General features: G+C 44.9%; 1 protein-coding gene across 4 annotated transcripts in view; it reads right to left on the bottom strand.

Moving 5' to 3' along the window:
* Window positions 1-1,041: 1,041 nt before the first annotated feature.
* Window positions 1,042-16,090, bottom strand: part of JAKMIP1 (janus kinase and microtubule interacting protein 1) — a 184,414-nt gene continuing 169,365 nt past the window's right edge. For 3 of the 4 annotated variants that reach the window (XM_044282079.1, XM_044282315.1, XM_044282159.1), the window contains 4 exons: window positions 13,594-13,797; window positions 7,182-7,247; window positions 3,711-3,755; window positions 1,042-1,137 (listed from right to left, as the gene is read on the bottom strand). In XM_044282079.1, coding sequence (XP_044138014.1) covers window positions 1,105-1,137; window positions 3,711-3,755; window positions 7,182-7,247; window positions 13,594-13,797 — 348 coding nt within the window. In that variant the 3' untranslated portion in view covers window positions 1,042-1,104. The remainder of the gene's footprint in view (window positions 1,138-3,710; window positions 3,756-7,181; window positions 7,248-13,593; window positions 13,798-16,090) is intronic. The other variant, XM_044282239.1, reaches the window with a different exon arrangement.

The following is a 16,090-nucleotide window of genomic DNA, read 5'->3' as shown; positions in this document are numbered from 1 at the left end:
TGTTGTGGAGACATCCCCTTTAAAGGGGTTTGCCGGGAGTGTAATATTGATGGCCTATCCTTAGGATCGGTCATCAATATCTCACGTGTGGGGGTCCGATCATGCTCATCAAAGGGCATGTCCTCTTCAATGAGCTGATCGATGGCAATGTCGGGAGTAGGGCCCCCACTGATCGGATATTGATGACCTATCCTGAGTATAGGTCGTCAATAATCTGCTTCTGGAAAACCCATTTAAGTGAACCTTACAAAATTGGAAATTAATATAAGTAGTTAAACTAGATTTTCATCACAGTAGACTACACTAGGGATGTCCAACCTGCAGCCCTTCAGCTGTTGCAAAACTACAACTCCCAGCATTCCCCGAAGGCTGTCCAGGCATGATGGAAGTTGTAGTTTTGCAACAGCTGGAGGGCCGCAGGTTGGGCATCACTGGACTACAACATACTGCCATAGTCCTTTGGTGCATTACATGCAGCCATGTCACAATCCTCTTCTTTACCTGTTTTACTCTCATGGAATGGCGCCAATATATCAGCCGGTGTCAGCCACCAATGTACATACTGCCAGTGTTGGACTGGGGTTCCTAAGGCCCACCAGAGGAAATTATTCTCGAGGCCCAACCCTTATATCATTCATAAAGTTTAATAGGTTTCGAAACATAGAAATAGATCCTAGTGGCAAGTGATCGCCTCCAAATGCAGCTGAATGGGTTTTTCCTCCTGGATCTTTGAGGCCCATTATGATATCAGAGCCTTGGCCCACCAGAGGATCCTCTAGTACTCTGGTGGGCCAGTCCAACCCTAGATATTGTGCCATGATCCTTCCATGAATGGGTTTCACCAGGGCCACAAAGAACTGGGGTTTCCATAAAGAGTGAGAAAAAGCAGCCCTCCAGTACATACGTAATTTGTTTTTATTTTACTATCTTTTCATCTATTTTATTAGAGTCTCTGAACAGCAGGACTGTATTGTAGCTGTACAAGAAATTTAGTCCACTTAAAAACTAAATTGTTATAAAACTCAGAATGTAAAGAGTCGTCTGGTGTTTCCAGCCTGGAGCATGATTAAAAAATCAGTGTCTGTTTTGGCAGTTGCTGAAGTGTCAGATGTTCGTCCCATGTGCTCTCTTCAAACCCTACAAAAGACAAGGAACATTTCCAGAATCATTTGTATGACTGCTCATGACTCATGCATTCTTTTAAATTTTCATCTACATATTCATCACATTCCAAAACTTTCATCTCATTTATTATTTAAATGTGAACTCCACCTAGACACCCTTTCTGACACGAGTCATATCTAGTCCAACCTATACTCCAATAGTGTTGATCCAGAAGAAGGCAAAAACTCTTATGCCAATTACCCCATGATGGGGGAAAAATTTGTTCCCGACTCCAATTATGGTAATCCAAATAAATCTCTGAAGCAATGACCCATCTTCAGGAACCTAACCCCTGATGATATTACTTTGAAGAAAGGCATCCAGGATGTTTTTGAACTAGTACAATAAGCCTACCATCACCAAATCCTATTGCAGAGAATTCCATAGTCTCACTGCTCTTACAGTAAAGAATTCCCATCTATAATTAAGATGAAACCTTCTTTCCTCTAGATGTAGAGGATGCTCCACTCACATGGTTACAGGCTGTTTTTGAAACTTCAAAAGAAGTGAATGGAGAAAACTGCACGGCCACTAGTGATGGGCGAAGCGAGCTTCGGATCATAGAGCCAAAGTCGCCTTGTTCAAAACTTCGGATTAATGCATTAAAATGTATGGCCTCCGATGAGGTGAAGTTATTTATTTGCGAAGTCGTACAAGACTTTAAAAATAAAATACAGAAGTTATTCAATAAAGTTGGAAACCACTTTGAACCGAAGCGGAGTCCAGATCCACAGTTTAGAGTGATTAAAACTTGGATCTGAACTCAGCTTTGGTTCCGAGTGGTATGGTTCCGATTAGCTTTTTCATGACACAACCTTGTGTGTATAAACAGAGGCAAGCATCTGCCTCCGTTAAGGTATCATTTTTGGAATGCTTGTTCAGAACAAGCCACTGTTTTTTCCCCATAACAGAGTGTGTGTTTTAACTCCATCTGCCCCCAATAAGCGACGATTTTTTATTTATTTATTTTTTTAACAGGCGTTTTGCAAACACCATTAACAATGAATGAGACTGGTGTGACACCATCAGTAAGGAAACACCTCACTTCCTGGTTAGCACTGCATTGTAAAACTGGTGATAAGCACTAAAATGGAGCTTATGGTCATTCACTGGGCAGCTTTCTTTTAGGTTGAGGATAGCGTGGGTGTCTGTATAAGACATAGGTCAATAAGATGTATGCAGACACAAAGTGGGAACAAGGGCAAGGCAAGTTTGACAGAGACTTTTATGGCACAAATGGCAGAATATAAGTTGGCAATGTCTGGCACTATAAGTGTGCAGTTTATAGAACCAAACATAGGAAACTATGACACTTTTAATATGGGCTTTGCATGGCACTATTCATATGGACACTGCACTGTATGGCACTTTTTATTTAGGCATTATGGGGCACATTTATTAAGACTGGCGTTTTAGACGCCGGTCTTAATATAGGCCCATAGCTGGTGGTGCTTCCACTGGAATTATGTAGTGTCGCAGGCCTCTTTATAACTTCAACGCATCCAGCGCCACTTCTAAATGTAAGACAACGTCCGAGCTGTCTTACATTGAGACCCTTTTCTACGCCACAAATTTAGACTTGGGGTGAGTGGGGCAAAGTCACAGATATCTGTGCCTGAAATAGGCCTAATTAAAGGGGTTGTCCAGGTTCAGAGCTGAACCTGGACATACCTCCATTTTCCCCCCGCCAGCCCCCCTGACATGAGCATCGGAGCAGTTCATGCTCCGATGCTCTCCTTTGCCCTGCGCTAAATCGCGCAGGGCAAAGGCATTTTTCTGAGTTCCGGTGACGTACCGGGCTCTCTATGGGGCTGACAGGCAGCCCGGTGACGTCACCGGCACTGATGGGCGGGATTTGGCTCTGCCCTAGCCAGTAAAACGGCTAGGGCAGAGCTAAAGCCCGCCCCTCAGAGCCGGTGACGTCACCGAACACACTGCTGGGCGGAAGTTACCGCCCGGCAGTGTGTTATTGAAAACAAAAGAGCCCGTGCCCTGCGCGATCTAGCGCAGGGCACTGGAGCGCATCGGAGCATGAGATGCTCCGATGCCAGGCTCAGGAGGGCTGCCGGGGTGAAAATAAGGGTATGTCCGGGTTCAGCTCTGAACCCGGACAACCCCTTTAAGACCTATTTCAGCATAGTAAATGACCCCCTATATGTCCTATTTTTTCTGGGCACTGTATACTACGTACCGGGTACTAGGTAGGCACTGGATGACACTATTTATACAGTATATGTCAGCAGCATTGTACAGCATGGCTGTATAGGAATTCATACAGATCATTTAAATAGGTCTTTTATGTCTTACTTTTCTGGACAGTGCATGGCATTATTCTGTAGTGTACTGTGCAGCTTTTGCAAACCCACTTTATGACCCCGTGGGACAACATTCTGCCTTTCCTCTGTTCTGCTTACAGGAGCCTGGATAAATGCTGACCATTACCTTATATGTATACATTTTGTGAGACTGGTTATAGTACATCTAAACTTTGAAAAACCAAGCAGCATTCATTCAGAAAATCTGGATTTACATAAATATATACCAACCACGATTGTTTGCTGGAATAGATCGTCAAGGCCACAGAATGAATGCTAGTGAGAAAAACAAAAAAAGGAACAAAAACTATAAAATAAGATCAAAATAAAACAGAAGAAAAAAAAAGAAAAAAGAAAAATGCTGTGAGAGGTGGAGAATTAGAGCACAAAGTGATGCATAAAATTCCTACACAAGAAAAGCAATCTGCTTCAGTATCATCTTCTAGTAAATACATTTCAGAGAAACGGGACTGCCTTCCTAAAAATATTTCTGCCCTAAAATCAAAAAAATTCAGAGACATTGATTTTATGCGCCACCCATGCCATGCCATGCCTAGGAACATCCCCACATCAAAGGGAAATGCCTCTTTTTATCAAAATTTGCCTTTAAAGTACAGGATAGTCCCATGAAGAATAGAATAGTCAGCAGGCAGGCCATACTCACTGCCTACTGGTATGTAATACATATATAGTATTACTGGAGAGCATTTCAGCAATAAGGTACTGCATGAAGTATGGACAGTGTCCCATACAGGGAACAGGAAAAATCCTGCAATTTGCGGTGCCCAATGCACGGGCAACATTCGTGCGTATTCCGCAGACTGATCCAGACCCATTCAACTTGAATGGGTCAGTGATCTGTCCGCAACGCAAAAAATAATGCATGCATTACTTTTTTTTGCAGTGCTGAGGCACGGACACAACCGCCACAGAAGCACTGCGTGGTGCTTCCGTGCCTCCATTTCGCACTGGACCTTCAGGATGATGGGATGTGCACACGGCAGGTGCCCGTGTATTGCGGACCCACTGTTTGTAGCCGCAATACGGGCACGGCCAGGCAACGTCTGTGTGCATGAGGCCTTATACTCTAGGAAAGTTGGATGACATGCATAGAGTGAGCTGTAATGGTAGCCTTGCCGGTTGCCACAACTTGGCGACTCAAGGACTTATATCTACTGGTGATAATTTTCTACAATTTTGCATCTTTCCTTAGAACTCTTGGGGTAATGTATTAGGACTGGAGTATGTTGGAGTAAACATATAAAGAGGCTCATTTCTTAAAGGTGTCATCCAGGATAAGTAATAAAATGGTTACTTTCTTCCAAAAACAGCACCACACCTGTCCACAGGCTGTGCTTGGTATTGCAACTCAGATCTATTCACTTCAATGAAGCAGAGCTGCAATACTACATACAACCTGGTCACAGGTTTAGTAAGAAAGAAGCCATGTCTTTCTCATCCTGGATGACCCCTTTAAATTTAGTACTGCTGGAGGTCTATGCATCAGAAAAGCAAATCTACTGTGTACCCGATATCAGCTGGCGTAGATTTGTGTTTTAATTTATGACAGTTTCTGGTGTAAATTATAGTAAAATCTGCTGAGCTTCGTAGGCCCCATCCCTCTCCCTAAGCCTGGTCAACTTTTTTGAAAAGTGCTATAAGAGGGGGAAATCATAGAAAGTCACAATTTTTTAAACAAAATGTGGCTTATGCAACAAAGGTGCGAATGTTCTATGCCCGTTGGTTAATAAATAGTTAATAGTAACAGGTTAATAAATGATTCCTCTGTGTTGTGCAGTTCATCTGTTATTCCTCATGTAAACCCATGAATACACTGACAACTGACATTACCATTCCCTTGACAGTGAAAGACTGTGCAGGGGCACGCCCTACTGACTATCGGAATGGTATCACCCAGTTTTCAATTTAGCCACGTGTTTCCAGGAGGAATAACAGAGGAAAGGGACAACTCAGAGTTTCTTAAAAAAAAGACAGGTCCACTGTGGGGTAGAGGAGGGACAAGAGGACATATTGTAGGTTTAATAGGGCTATAGAGCAATGTACAGTACAATCTGCGCCAAAATCGACACGCCCGGACCTTGACACAGAAACGCCACCGATTTGCAGCTGAAAAAGTCTGACGTGTGGACTTAAAGAGGACCTGTTACCTCTCCTGACATGTCTATTTTAGTAGCTACTTGCATTCTCCATGAAATAACAATTCCAGACCATCTATTCTTATGACTCTACTTTGTGCCGTTACTCTATTATTCCAACTTGAAGTTACAAATGACTTGTAAGCAGTCTACAATGAAGGTCTATCTAGGTAGTACCAATTGGGGGGGGGGGGGGGGGTGTCTCTGCAAAGTGTGAAACTGGTAGCACTGTTTGTATAGTGCAGAGACGCACCCACAACCTGTAAAACCCAGATGGGCATTTTTTTGCAAACTGCTGGCAAGTCATTTATAACTTCTAGTAGGAATAACAGGGAACACTGGCACAACAGAGAGTCATATGAAAAGAAGCTCCAGAATTGTTATTACATGAAGAATACAAATAGTTACTAAAACATACATGTCAGGAGAAATGACAGCTCCTCTTTAAGGCTGGGTTCACACCTGAGCGTTTTACAGCGCGTTCCTACGCGCTGTAAAACGCTCAACAAGGAGAAACCAATGATTCCCTATGGGAATGGTTCACACTTGGGCGTTTTACAGCGCGTACGATCGCGCTGTAAAACGCCCGACGCTCCAAAAAGTACATGAGCGACTTTTGGGGCGTTTGTGGCCATAGGACACTGTAGTGAATCACACAAACGCGCGTCAAACGCGCGTTTACTATTACAAAAACGCGCATAAAAATGCGCGTCAAAAACACGCGTAAAACGCGCGTTTGCGCAACGCTCAAGTGTGAACCCAGCCTCAGAGCTGTGCTAGTAGCAACGGTCAAGTATGCATATTGTATAGGAACATGACATTACTGCTGTATGGCGGTTTACTTCTGGATATATGTAATCCTGCTAGCAGTTATATTCTTATACACACTATGCATTTCTATCACTGTTGCTGGGCTTGATGGCTCTGCTCCTCCTCTGCCTGGTAAATGTGTAGTTTGTTCAGTTCATCCGAATGGCTCCATTTACTGTTGTGGTGTCCCTGAAGGTTCTCTAGAATTCATATTATTTGATTTAGTGTTGTATGTTATCTACTATGTTTAGTATACTTTGCCGTCATCTAGTGGCCATTGTTATATTTGGTTTATTTAAGTTATCTATGGTTGTATTTCATTATGTCATTCATCGTGTAACTCCTCCTCCTCTGTGAGCTCATATCCTGTTTCTTGCAGTCTTTTCCTGTTTGTCAGACATGCATCACAGAGCTGGAGAGAGGTTTTTCCTTTGATCTCTATCATAATTTCTCAAGTTACATTCAATAAATTACCTAAAGGCATATCCATTGCATCTCCCTCACAGGAATTCTAAATGCAACTGGTGTTGAAAGGGGAATGAGTATAGCAAGTTCGCTATCTTCCACTGCTTGTACAAGAGACTGCCACTCACACTCATCAGAGACTAATCACATACATTGGTGGCAGAATAACTGTCTTACACATGAGCAGTACAGCGACAAAGCATTACCAGCCTGGCATAATAACATGCATACATAAGTACTGGCAGCCATGAACTAGCAGACAATGATTTACCTTTTCCTCTATTTCTTTGAGTTGCTGTTTTTGAATTTCTATCCGGTCTTCAAGTTCACGTATTCTCTACGGAAGAAAAGTGCAAGCATTTGTATCAGATACAATAAAATGCCTTTCAAGATGCACTAGTACTAGTTATATAATGGTGCTAGAAAAGGTAGAAGCAGAGACCACTCATCTTATTGGGACCCATTAATATAACCAACTCCATCCACTACACAAGCATCAATGGTAGCAAACAAGTAAGAGTCATATATCTATCCTACAAGAGATGAGAAGATGGATGGACCATGAGGAGGGTTAATCCACTTTAATTTTTGTTATGGACTTTTTATGAAAGTCCCTCAATAATTGCATGCAACAAAACTGGAGGAGAAGACTAGGTTCAGTCATTTAGAAAACAGATGGGGTTGACTGCTCCAACTGTGCCCTGAAAGGGGTTGTACCATGAAAAATATTCTGCAGTTTTCAAACCAGCCTCTGGATCTGAATACTTTTGCAATGGCATGTTATTAAATATTTAGTATAGCCAGTGAGTAATTCAATAAAATGTATCTGTATAGCACCACCTGCTGTTTGTTCTTTTTCTCATTTTTCTGTCCACCTTGCTGAGGTGGACCTATATGCTCAGTTCCATCCCTCAACTGTCTCCTGAGCTGTTAGGCCTCATGTACACGCCGTTGCCCGGCTGTATTGCGGCCTGCAAACAGCGGGTCTGCAATATGCGGGCACCGGCAATGTGCTCCCTGTATCATGGATGTGGACCCATTCAATTGAATGGGTCCACAATCCGGAGCTGCGGTGCAGAACGGAGGCACTGAACCCACGGAAGCACTACGGAGTGCTTCCGTGGTGTTTCTGTCCGTGCCTCTGCACCGTGCCTCTATTTTTTTACAGTGCGGACAGATCAAGGACCCATTCAAGTTGAATGGGTCTCAATTCATCCCGCCCGCCGCACGGAGCGGCCGTGTGCATGAGTCCTTATAGGGAGACAGCTGGAGCCAAAAGGGCACACCCCCTAAGCTACAGCAAAAAGGACACACCCACTAAGCTGCCAACTTGATATAAATCTAGCAGAGCAATTTGAGCAATGAATTAGAAGATCTCTGGATCCTCGTGAGGTACAGGGCTGGTTCTAGCTTTGTTAGAAATAGGCTGTAATGTTCTATATTATGACGGATTTTCATTTTTTACATTAATCATGGGATAACCCCTTGAAGATAAGATGATCATAGAGACTCCCAGTGCTGGGAAGTGGGAAACAAGTATTTCATTCTTCCGTGGCACCCTCACAGCATTACACAGTGCCCATTGAACATTTATAAAAAATAAATAAATCAGTCAATCACATAAAATGTACACACATCAGCCTTAGCCTTCCAGTCCATACACCTTAGATCAGGGATGGCCAACCTGAGGCTCTCCAGCTGTTGCAAAACTACAACTCCCAGCATGCCCAGACTGCCTACAGACAGCAGCCTACAGCAGGGCATGGTGGGAGTTCTAGTTTTACAACAGCTGGAGAGCCGCAGGTTGGCCATGCCTGCCTTAGATGAACATCGACCGAACCAGATGATTTCAGCAGGACCATCTGATGTGTATAAAGATGTTTTTACTCTCCGTAAATTTTGGGCGAAATAAGGACAAGACATGTGGGATTTCAATATGCCCACTCCTTTGCTCCTACAGGAGATACGATGCCGTTAGAGGTGTCTGGCAGCAGTTTATTCCCGCTCTCTGTTGAGAAGACGTGCAGCCTTGGCCGAGCGGAGTATACATGTGTGGAGGAGTCAGGAAGAAGAGGCTGAACAACATGAGCAACAAAGAATGGCTCTTGTGGACCTGGTCAGTCCATGGACAACATGGTCAGCCAATGACTTGAATGGATGGCATGTAATACCAGATTCAGCATCCACTGCAGAAAAATAGAAAAACCTATGGTCTTCCCTGACAATACCACCTGAGTACCAGGAGCATGGGCGTAACTATCAAGGCAGCTGCTATGGGGCCCAACATCTAAGGGGCCACATTTACACTTGGACATAAGGTGCAAGTTAGTGATAAAATGTATAGTAGGTGCCATGGAAAGTTAAAAATGACCACCTTCTAAATTTTAATATAGAGCCTCAGAGTACTTTTTGCATTTTTCTTCTGCTGTGACATCACTACATTATTCCTGTACTGTGACATCATATGCGCTTTACACTTGCAGGTGACATGGCTGTTTGTATAATTCCAGTGTTGCAACATCACTAAGATTATGCCTGTACTGTGACATCACTGTGTGCATTGTGACATCAGTGTGTGCACTATTCCTGTGCTGTGACTTCATCACTGTGCACATTATTCCGCTACTATTACATCACTGTGCATTATCCCTTTACAGTGACATCAATGTGTGCCCTAGCATTCGGGAGAACAATCATAAGCTTTTCTGAACGTGAAAGTAGTCATGGTGGATTGGGTCCCCATTCCAAGTTTTGCTATGGGGCCCCATGGTTACTTGTTTGTCTGAAGCTAGACTTAAAAAGGATCAGATGATTGGCAGGCTTGCTCCAATGTACAAAGAGGTTATCATGATAAGAAAACAAAATGATAAATGTGAAGCATGATGTGAACAATATATAGGGTAACCATACGTCCTCTTTTTCCTATACATACTGTATCTTCTTTCTGGGACCTAAAAAAAACTTTAAATCTGCTACAGTGCAAGATTAGGCTTCGTTCACATCACCGTTCAGGACGGATTCAGCACATAACTGAGCCGAACGGAGCCGACGGACCCCATAGACTATAATGGGGTCCGGTATTTTTCCGCTCAGAAGATGATTTTAAAGGGGAGACAAAAGTCCTGCATGCACAACTTTTGTCTCTGCTCCAAAATCATCTTCTGAGCGGAAACATAACGGACCCCATTATAGTCTATGGGGTCCGTCTGCTCAGTTATGTGCCTTCTCCGTCCTTTCCGTTTTCCTGCTCCTAAATGGAGCAGGAGAACGCAAAGGCTGAACGGTGATGTGAACGAAGCCGGCTCAGCCTCTCTGCGTCTCTTGCTGGATAAGAGGCATTATCTGGTGGGTAATGCTATTTGTAACCTGCTCCTACAGTAAGTGCTAATCCTATGACAATGGCAAGAAGTGACGGGATGAGACTGCCTCCTGTTACCTCAGTCTCCTAAGGCAGTAGAAGATTGTCAGGAGGCAAGCGCCTGCTCGCTAGTGGAGGAGACCGCTACTATTACATGCAGCGATCTCCTCCGCAGCATGGGGAGAAGCGATTGCTATGGCATTGCTCGTCCCTATGCTGTATAGTGGTTTGCTGACGGCAAATGGTTATTAGACACCACAACTTTTTTTAATCGGCAGCAGTATTACACTGCCAGATGATCGCTAACAAGCTTTTCATGCGAAGGCTTGTTTGTGATTTTCTGTCAAAAAATCGGGCAGTGTAATACAGGCTTAAAGCCTCATTCACACGTCCCTGTCAGTGCTCAAATCCGTGAGCAGATGGTCAGTGATGCATCCGTGAAGGATCCGTGTTGGGTCAGTGTGTCAGTTTTTTTGCTGCCCGTGTTGCATCCGTGTTTCACTGACACTGAACAGCTGAAAAATAATTTTCAAACAATCTCTTCTTGATGATCCATGCTAGTCTATGGGTTTTCACGGACCCATAGACTATAATGGGCGTGATGGATGGACAAAATAGAGCATGCATCTGTGCTAAAAAAAAGGGCATGGTGGGAATTGTAGTTTTACAACAGCTGGAGAGCCGCAGGTTGCCCATCCCTGCCTTAGACTATGAGAAATGGCTGAAGCATAATCTGCAATGCAGCTGCACCTTTTCTCATTGTCTGGTGACTTCCACAGATTTGTGCCCCAGTCCTCGGCGAGAGGATCCAGCACGCACCACGCCGACATTCATTTATGAGCTCACTGATGGGATTTTCCTCCTCCAGGCAAAGTTTAAAACACTCAAATGGTGCAAGACGAGGGCAGACTTGCTAAGCCGATTATTCTGTCTGTCGGTATATATAGCATGCCAGGGACCATTAGGTCTCTAGATGACAGAACAGGATGAAAGTACATATCAGGAACCTGGTAAGGAACATGCCATCTCCCTTCAATTCTATATTCTTACTTTTTTTTTTTATATAATTTTTTTATTTTCTCCTCAATCCAAAAAGTCATATATTCTTACATTTAAAAGCTTCTACTGTATATAGATATATGGGTGAGGTGGGCTGAATTTATTTCTACCAAAGGAAATTCACATAATTATATGGGGAGGAAACCTTTCTAGGACGCAAAGTACCGTAGATGGAAATTGGAATTTATCTCCCTCTATAGGGATGTACAGGTATGAATTCCTAGGCAGAATTTAACATTCCCAGAATTAGGGAGGAAAAAGGTTGCACTTTGTGTGCTTTGCTATGATTTTTACATGACTCGGGTCGCTTTTTTAAAGTGGGGGGGGGAAAGTGGACACGGATAGCTATATTAGGTGTACGCCCGCTTTATCAGCTGTGACTTCCAAAAAGTTATTAAAAAGGAGCAATCTCGCTTCACTAAGGGCATAGAAAAACTCATTTAGGGCTCATTCAGATGACCGTATGAATGGGTCCACATCCGTTCTGTAATTTTGCAGAACAAGTGCAGACCCATTCATTTCAATGGGGCAGCAAAAGATGCGGACATCACAATGCGTGATAGACCTTGTCCTAGTCTTGTCTGCAATCCATCAGCGGTGGTTGTGCTTGCACGCTATAGAAAAAGTCACCGACCTCTTGGTGGCAGTGGGAGCACACATACTGTAGGCTGGTGCTTTTTCCTTTAGTGTACAAGCATGACCACCACTAATAGATTGCAGGGTCGTCGTAACTAGAGATGAGCGATTTGGCTGATTCGCCAAATTTTACAAAAAAATATTTGCTTCGTGACTAATTACTTTGTCACGAAGCACATTTTTTTGTAAGCAGTGTATACAATGACCGGGAGCTGCGATAGCGCCACCCCGTCATTGTACCCCTCAGATGCCGCATTCATACATGATCGCGGCATCTGAGTGTAAAAACAGTGTGAAATTAACATTAAACAAAAAATGAAATCAAACTTACCGCTTCCATTTGCTCACGACGGACCAGCCGGCGCCATCTTGCTTGAATATCTGGAGCGAACTCTCCCGGGGCGCGAGATTATGTCGTCACCGCGCACGGGATATCGGCCGAGATCTTCTATCAAGATGGCAGCTGGCGGCCCGTCGCAAACAAGTGGAGGAGGCAAGAATGACTTTTTTTGTTTTTTTACACTATTTCATGTTCGCTAAGGCCAAATGCACACGGCCGTGAGCGGTCCGTGGTAACACGGGCTGGATTCCTGCTGAGAGCAGGAGCGCACGGCGTCATTGGTTGCTGCTGCCGCTGCACTACAGTAATACACTGGTATCATCTATATCAGTGTATTACTGTACTGCGGCGGCAGCAGGAAGCGCACGGCGTCATAGCAACCAATGACGCCGTGCGCTCCTGCTCTCAGCAGGAATTCAGCCCGTGTTACCACGGACCGCTCATGCCCATGAAACACGGCCGTGTGCATTCGGCCTAACACGAAGCACGAGGAAATTCGGCTTCGAGGCGAATCGAATTTATCCTGAAATTTGGATCGAATTCCACTTTGTGGGATTCGATTCGCTCATCTCTAGTCCTAACCATGGAAACGAGCAGTGTAAAATATGATGGAAAAATGAATCCAGCCAGCAAAGAAAGCAATATGGATAATAACAATACATTAGTAAGTGGCTTGCTGAAGTGAGACAACCCCTTCAAGGAGTCATTTACACGACTGCGTCCAATGACTATGCTGGTCCGCAATAGAGATATACTATAGGACAAAGTCTATACCGTAATTTGCATAACATCCACATGGATCCGCAAAAAACATGGATGTGTTTATGGCTCCATAGAGGCGAATAAGTCAGTGTGTTAGCTGCAAAAAATGTGGACAGCATGCGGAGCAAAAATATAGCCATCCGCATGAGGCCTAAAGAATAAACTTGGCTGTGGCTTGGGAGTAATCTGAAGAATTTCCTTGTGACTTTATTTCCACTTGTATAACGTTGAATGTTGATTTTTGGCTGCATAAAATTTTAAAAACACCCATCGATTCAACAGGGGTGTAGCTGACAGTAGCTACAGTATTAGGTTGTATAGGAAAAGGCATGTTGGATCTCATAAATAGCTGTAAAGTTTTTGACTTGGTCCCTATGGTCTGGGAACTCTCCGTTTCTCCATTGACTAGATGGAAGGGTTGCAAGAGTCTTATTGCGTTTTAGCCCTAGACATTGCCCCAGGGCTCATCCACCCTATTTCTCCCAATAGTGATACTCTGTATGAATTACATTATACGTTATCATGTACCTGTTGTGCCTGATGTAAGAGCTCCATGCGCTCGTGCAGGATCTGACTATCAAACTCTCGACTTTGCCGTAGGATCTGCCTTCGTAGTTTTTCCACGGCCGCCCTCAGGTCTTCCCTCTGAGCCTCATTCAAACATTCGCTGACTCTCCTCCCAGGCTCATGCTGCAAAGCATTATAGAGTGTGGCCTCCAGCTCCTGGATTTTCTAGCGCAAGTCACAACGTTCACCAGCAGTTGTGTGTTCAGGGGGATACAAAAGATATCAAGAAGCAAATAAGAGTATAGCAATGTGCCACTAATACATACATAAACAGACAGTCTCGTCACGTTGTAACCGAAGTACAATGCCAGAAAACGCCTGTTTTACATTGCATCACAAATTTCTGTAGGATAGTCTGAAGTAATCTGGAAATTATAGTGTTAATAAGGTATCTTAGACGTCCCGTAGGTACTTGGGCTAAAAAGGGGTTTAGATAAGAAAACCAAGGCCTGCACAATATATGGCAACTTTCTATTTATTTCCCCTGGAGCAAGTGCGACGGAATTGCTGCGGATTAAAAGTAGCATGCAAGTGGATGAGATTTTTCTAATTTTCCACTTGGAAATTGACCTGCAGGACTAAAGGCAAAATCAGGAGCATGTCAAGTTTTGAGGCAGATTTTTGCCGTGGGTGTCACACCTTTAGGCCTCATGCACACGACCGTTGTGTGCATCCGTGGCCGTTGTCCGTTTTTTTTCGCGGACCCATTGACTTTCAATGGGTCCGTGGAAAAATCGGAAAATGCACCGTTTTGCAGCCGAGGCCGTGATCCGTGTATCCTCTCCGTCAAAAAAATATGACCTGTCCTATTTTTTTGACGGACAACGGTTCACGGACCCATTCAAGTCAATGGGTCCGTGAAAGAACACGGATGCACACAAGATTGGCATCCGTGTCCGTGATCCGTGGCCGTAGGTTGCTTTCATACAGACGGATCCGAAGATCCGTCTGCATAAAAGCTTTTTCAGATCTAAGTTTTCACTTCGTGAAAACTCATATCCGACAGTATATTCTAACACAGAGGCGTTCCCATGGTGATGGGGACGCTTCTAGTTAGAATACACTACAAACTTTGTACAAGACTGCCCCCTGCTGCCTGGCAGCACCCGATCTCTTACAGGGGACCGTGATCCTACAATTAACCCTTTCAGGTGCGGCACCTAAAGGGGTTAATTGTACTATCATATCCCCCTGTAAGAGATCAGGGCTGCCAGGCAGCAGGGGGCAGACACCCCCCCCCCTCCCCAGTTTGAATATCGTTGGTGGCACAGTGTGCACCCCCCATCGGGTCCCCCCTTCCTCCCTCTATTGTTATAAATCGTTGGTGGCACAGTGTGCGCCCCCCATCGGGCCTCCCCTTCCTCCCTCTATTGTTATAAATCGTTGGTGGCACAGTGTGCGCCCCCCATCGGACCCCTCCCTCTATATCAGTAACAGCATTGGTGGCCATTGTGCGGCCTCCCATCTCCCCCCCCCCATCATTGGTGGCAGCGGAGTTCCGATCGGAGTCCCAGTTTAATCGCTGGGGCTCCGATCGGTAACCATGGCAACCAACCAGGAAGCTACTGCAGCCCTGGTTGCCATGGTTACTTAGCAATAGTACAATAGTAGAAGATTCATACTTACCTGCTTGCTGCTGCGATGTCTGTGACCGGCCGGGAGCTCCTCCTACTGGTAAGTGACAGTTCTTTAGCAATGCGCCGCACAGACCTTTCACTTACCAGTAGGTGGAGCTCCCGGCCGGACACAGACATCGCAGCAGCAAGCAGGTAACTATGAGTCTTCTACTATTGTACTATTGCTAAGTAACCATGGCAACCAGGACTGCAGTAGCGTCCTGGTTGTCATGGTTACCGATCGGAGCCCCAGCGATTAAACTGGGACTCCGATCGGAACTCCGCTGCCACCAATGATGGGGGGGGGGGGGAGATGGGAGGCCGCACACTGCCACCAATGTTGTTACTGCTATAGAGGGAGGGGGGCCGATGGGGGGCGCACACTGTGCCACTAACGATTTATTACACTAGAGGGAGGAAGGGGGGCCCGATGGGGGGCGCACACTGTGCCACCAACGATTTATTACACTAGAGGGAGGAAGGGGGGTCCGATGGAGGGTGCACACTGTGCCACCAACGATATTCAAACTGGGGAGGGGGGGGGTCTGCCCCCTGCTGCCTGGCAGCCCTGATCTCTTACAGGGGGATATGATAGTACAATTAACCCCTTCAGGTGCGGCACCTGAGGAGTTAATTGTGCTGATCACGGCCCCCTGTAAGAGATCGGGTGCTGCCAGGCAGCAGGGGGCAGTCTTGTACAAAGTTTGTAGTGTATTCTAACTAGAAGCGTCCCCATCACCATGGGAACGCCTCTGTGTTAGAATATACTGTCGGATCATGAGTTTCACGAAGTAGCTCATATCCGACAGTATATTCTAACATAGAGGCGTTCCCATGGTGAT

This window comes from Bufo gargarizans, chromosome 1 (assembly GCF_014858855.1).
Source record: "Bufo gargarizans isolate SCDJY-AF-19 chromosome 1, ASM1485885v1, whole genome shotgun sequence".
Classification (NCBI taxonomy): Eukaryota; Metazoa; Chordata; class Amphibia; order Anura; family Bufonidae; genus Bufo; species Bufo gargarizans.
The sequence above is the reverse complement of the archived record's forward strand: the minus strand, read 5'-3'. Positions and strand labels throughout refer to the sequence as shown.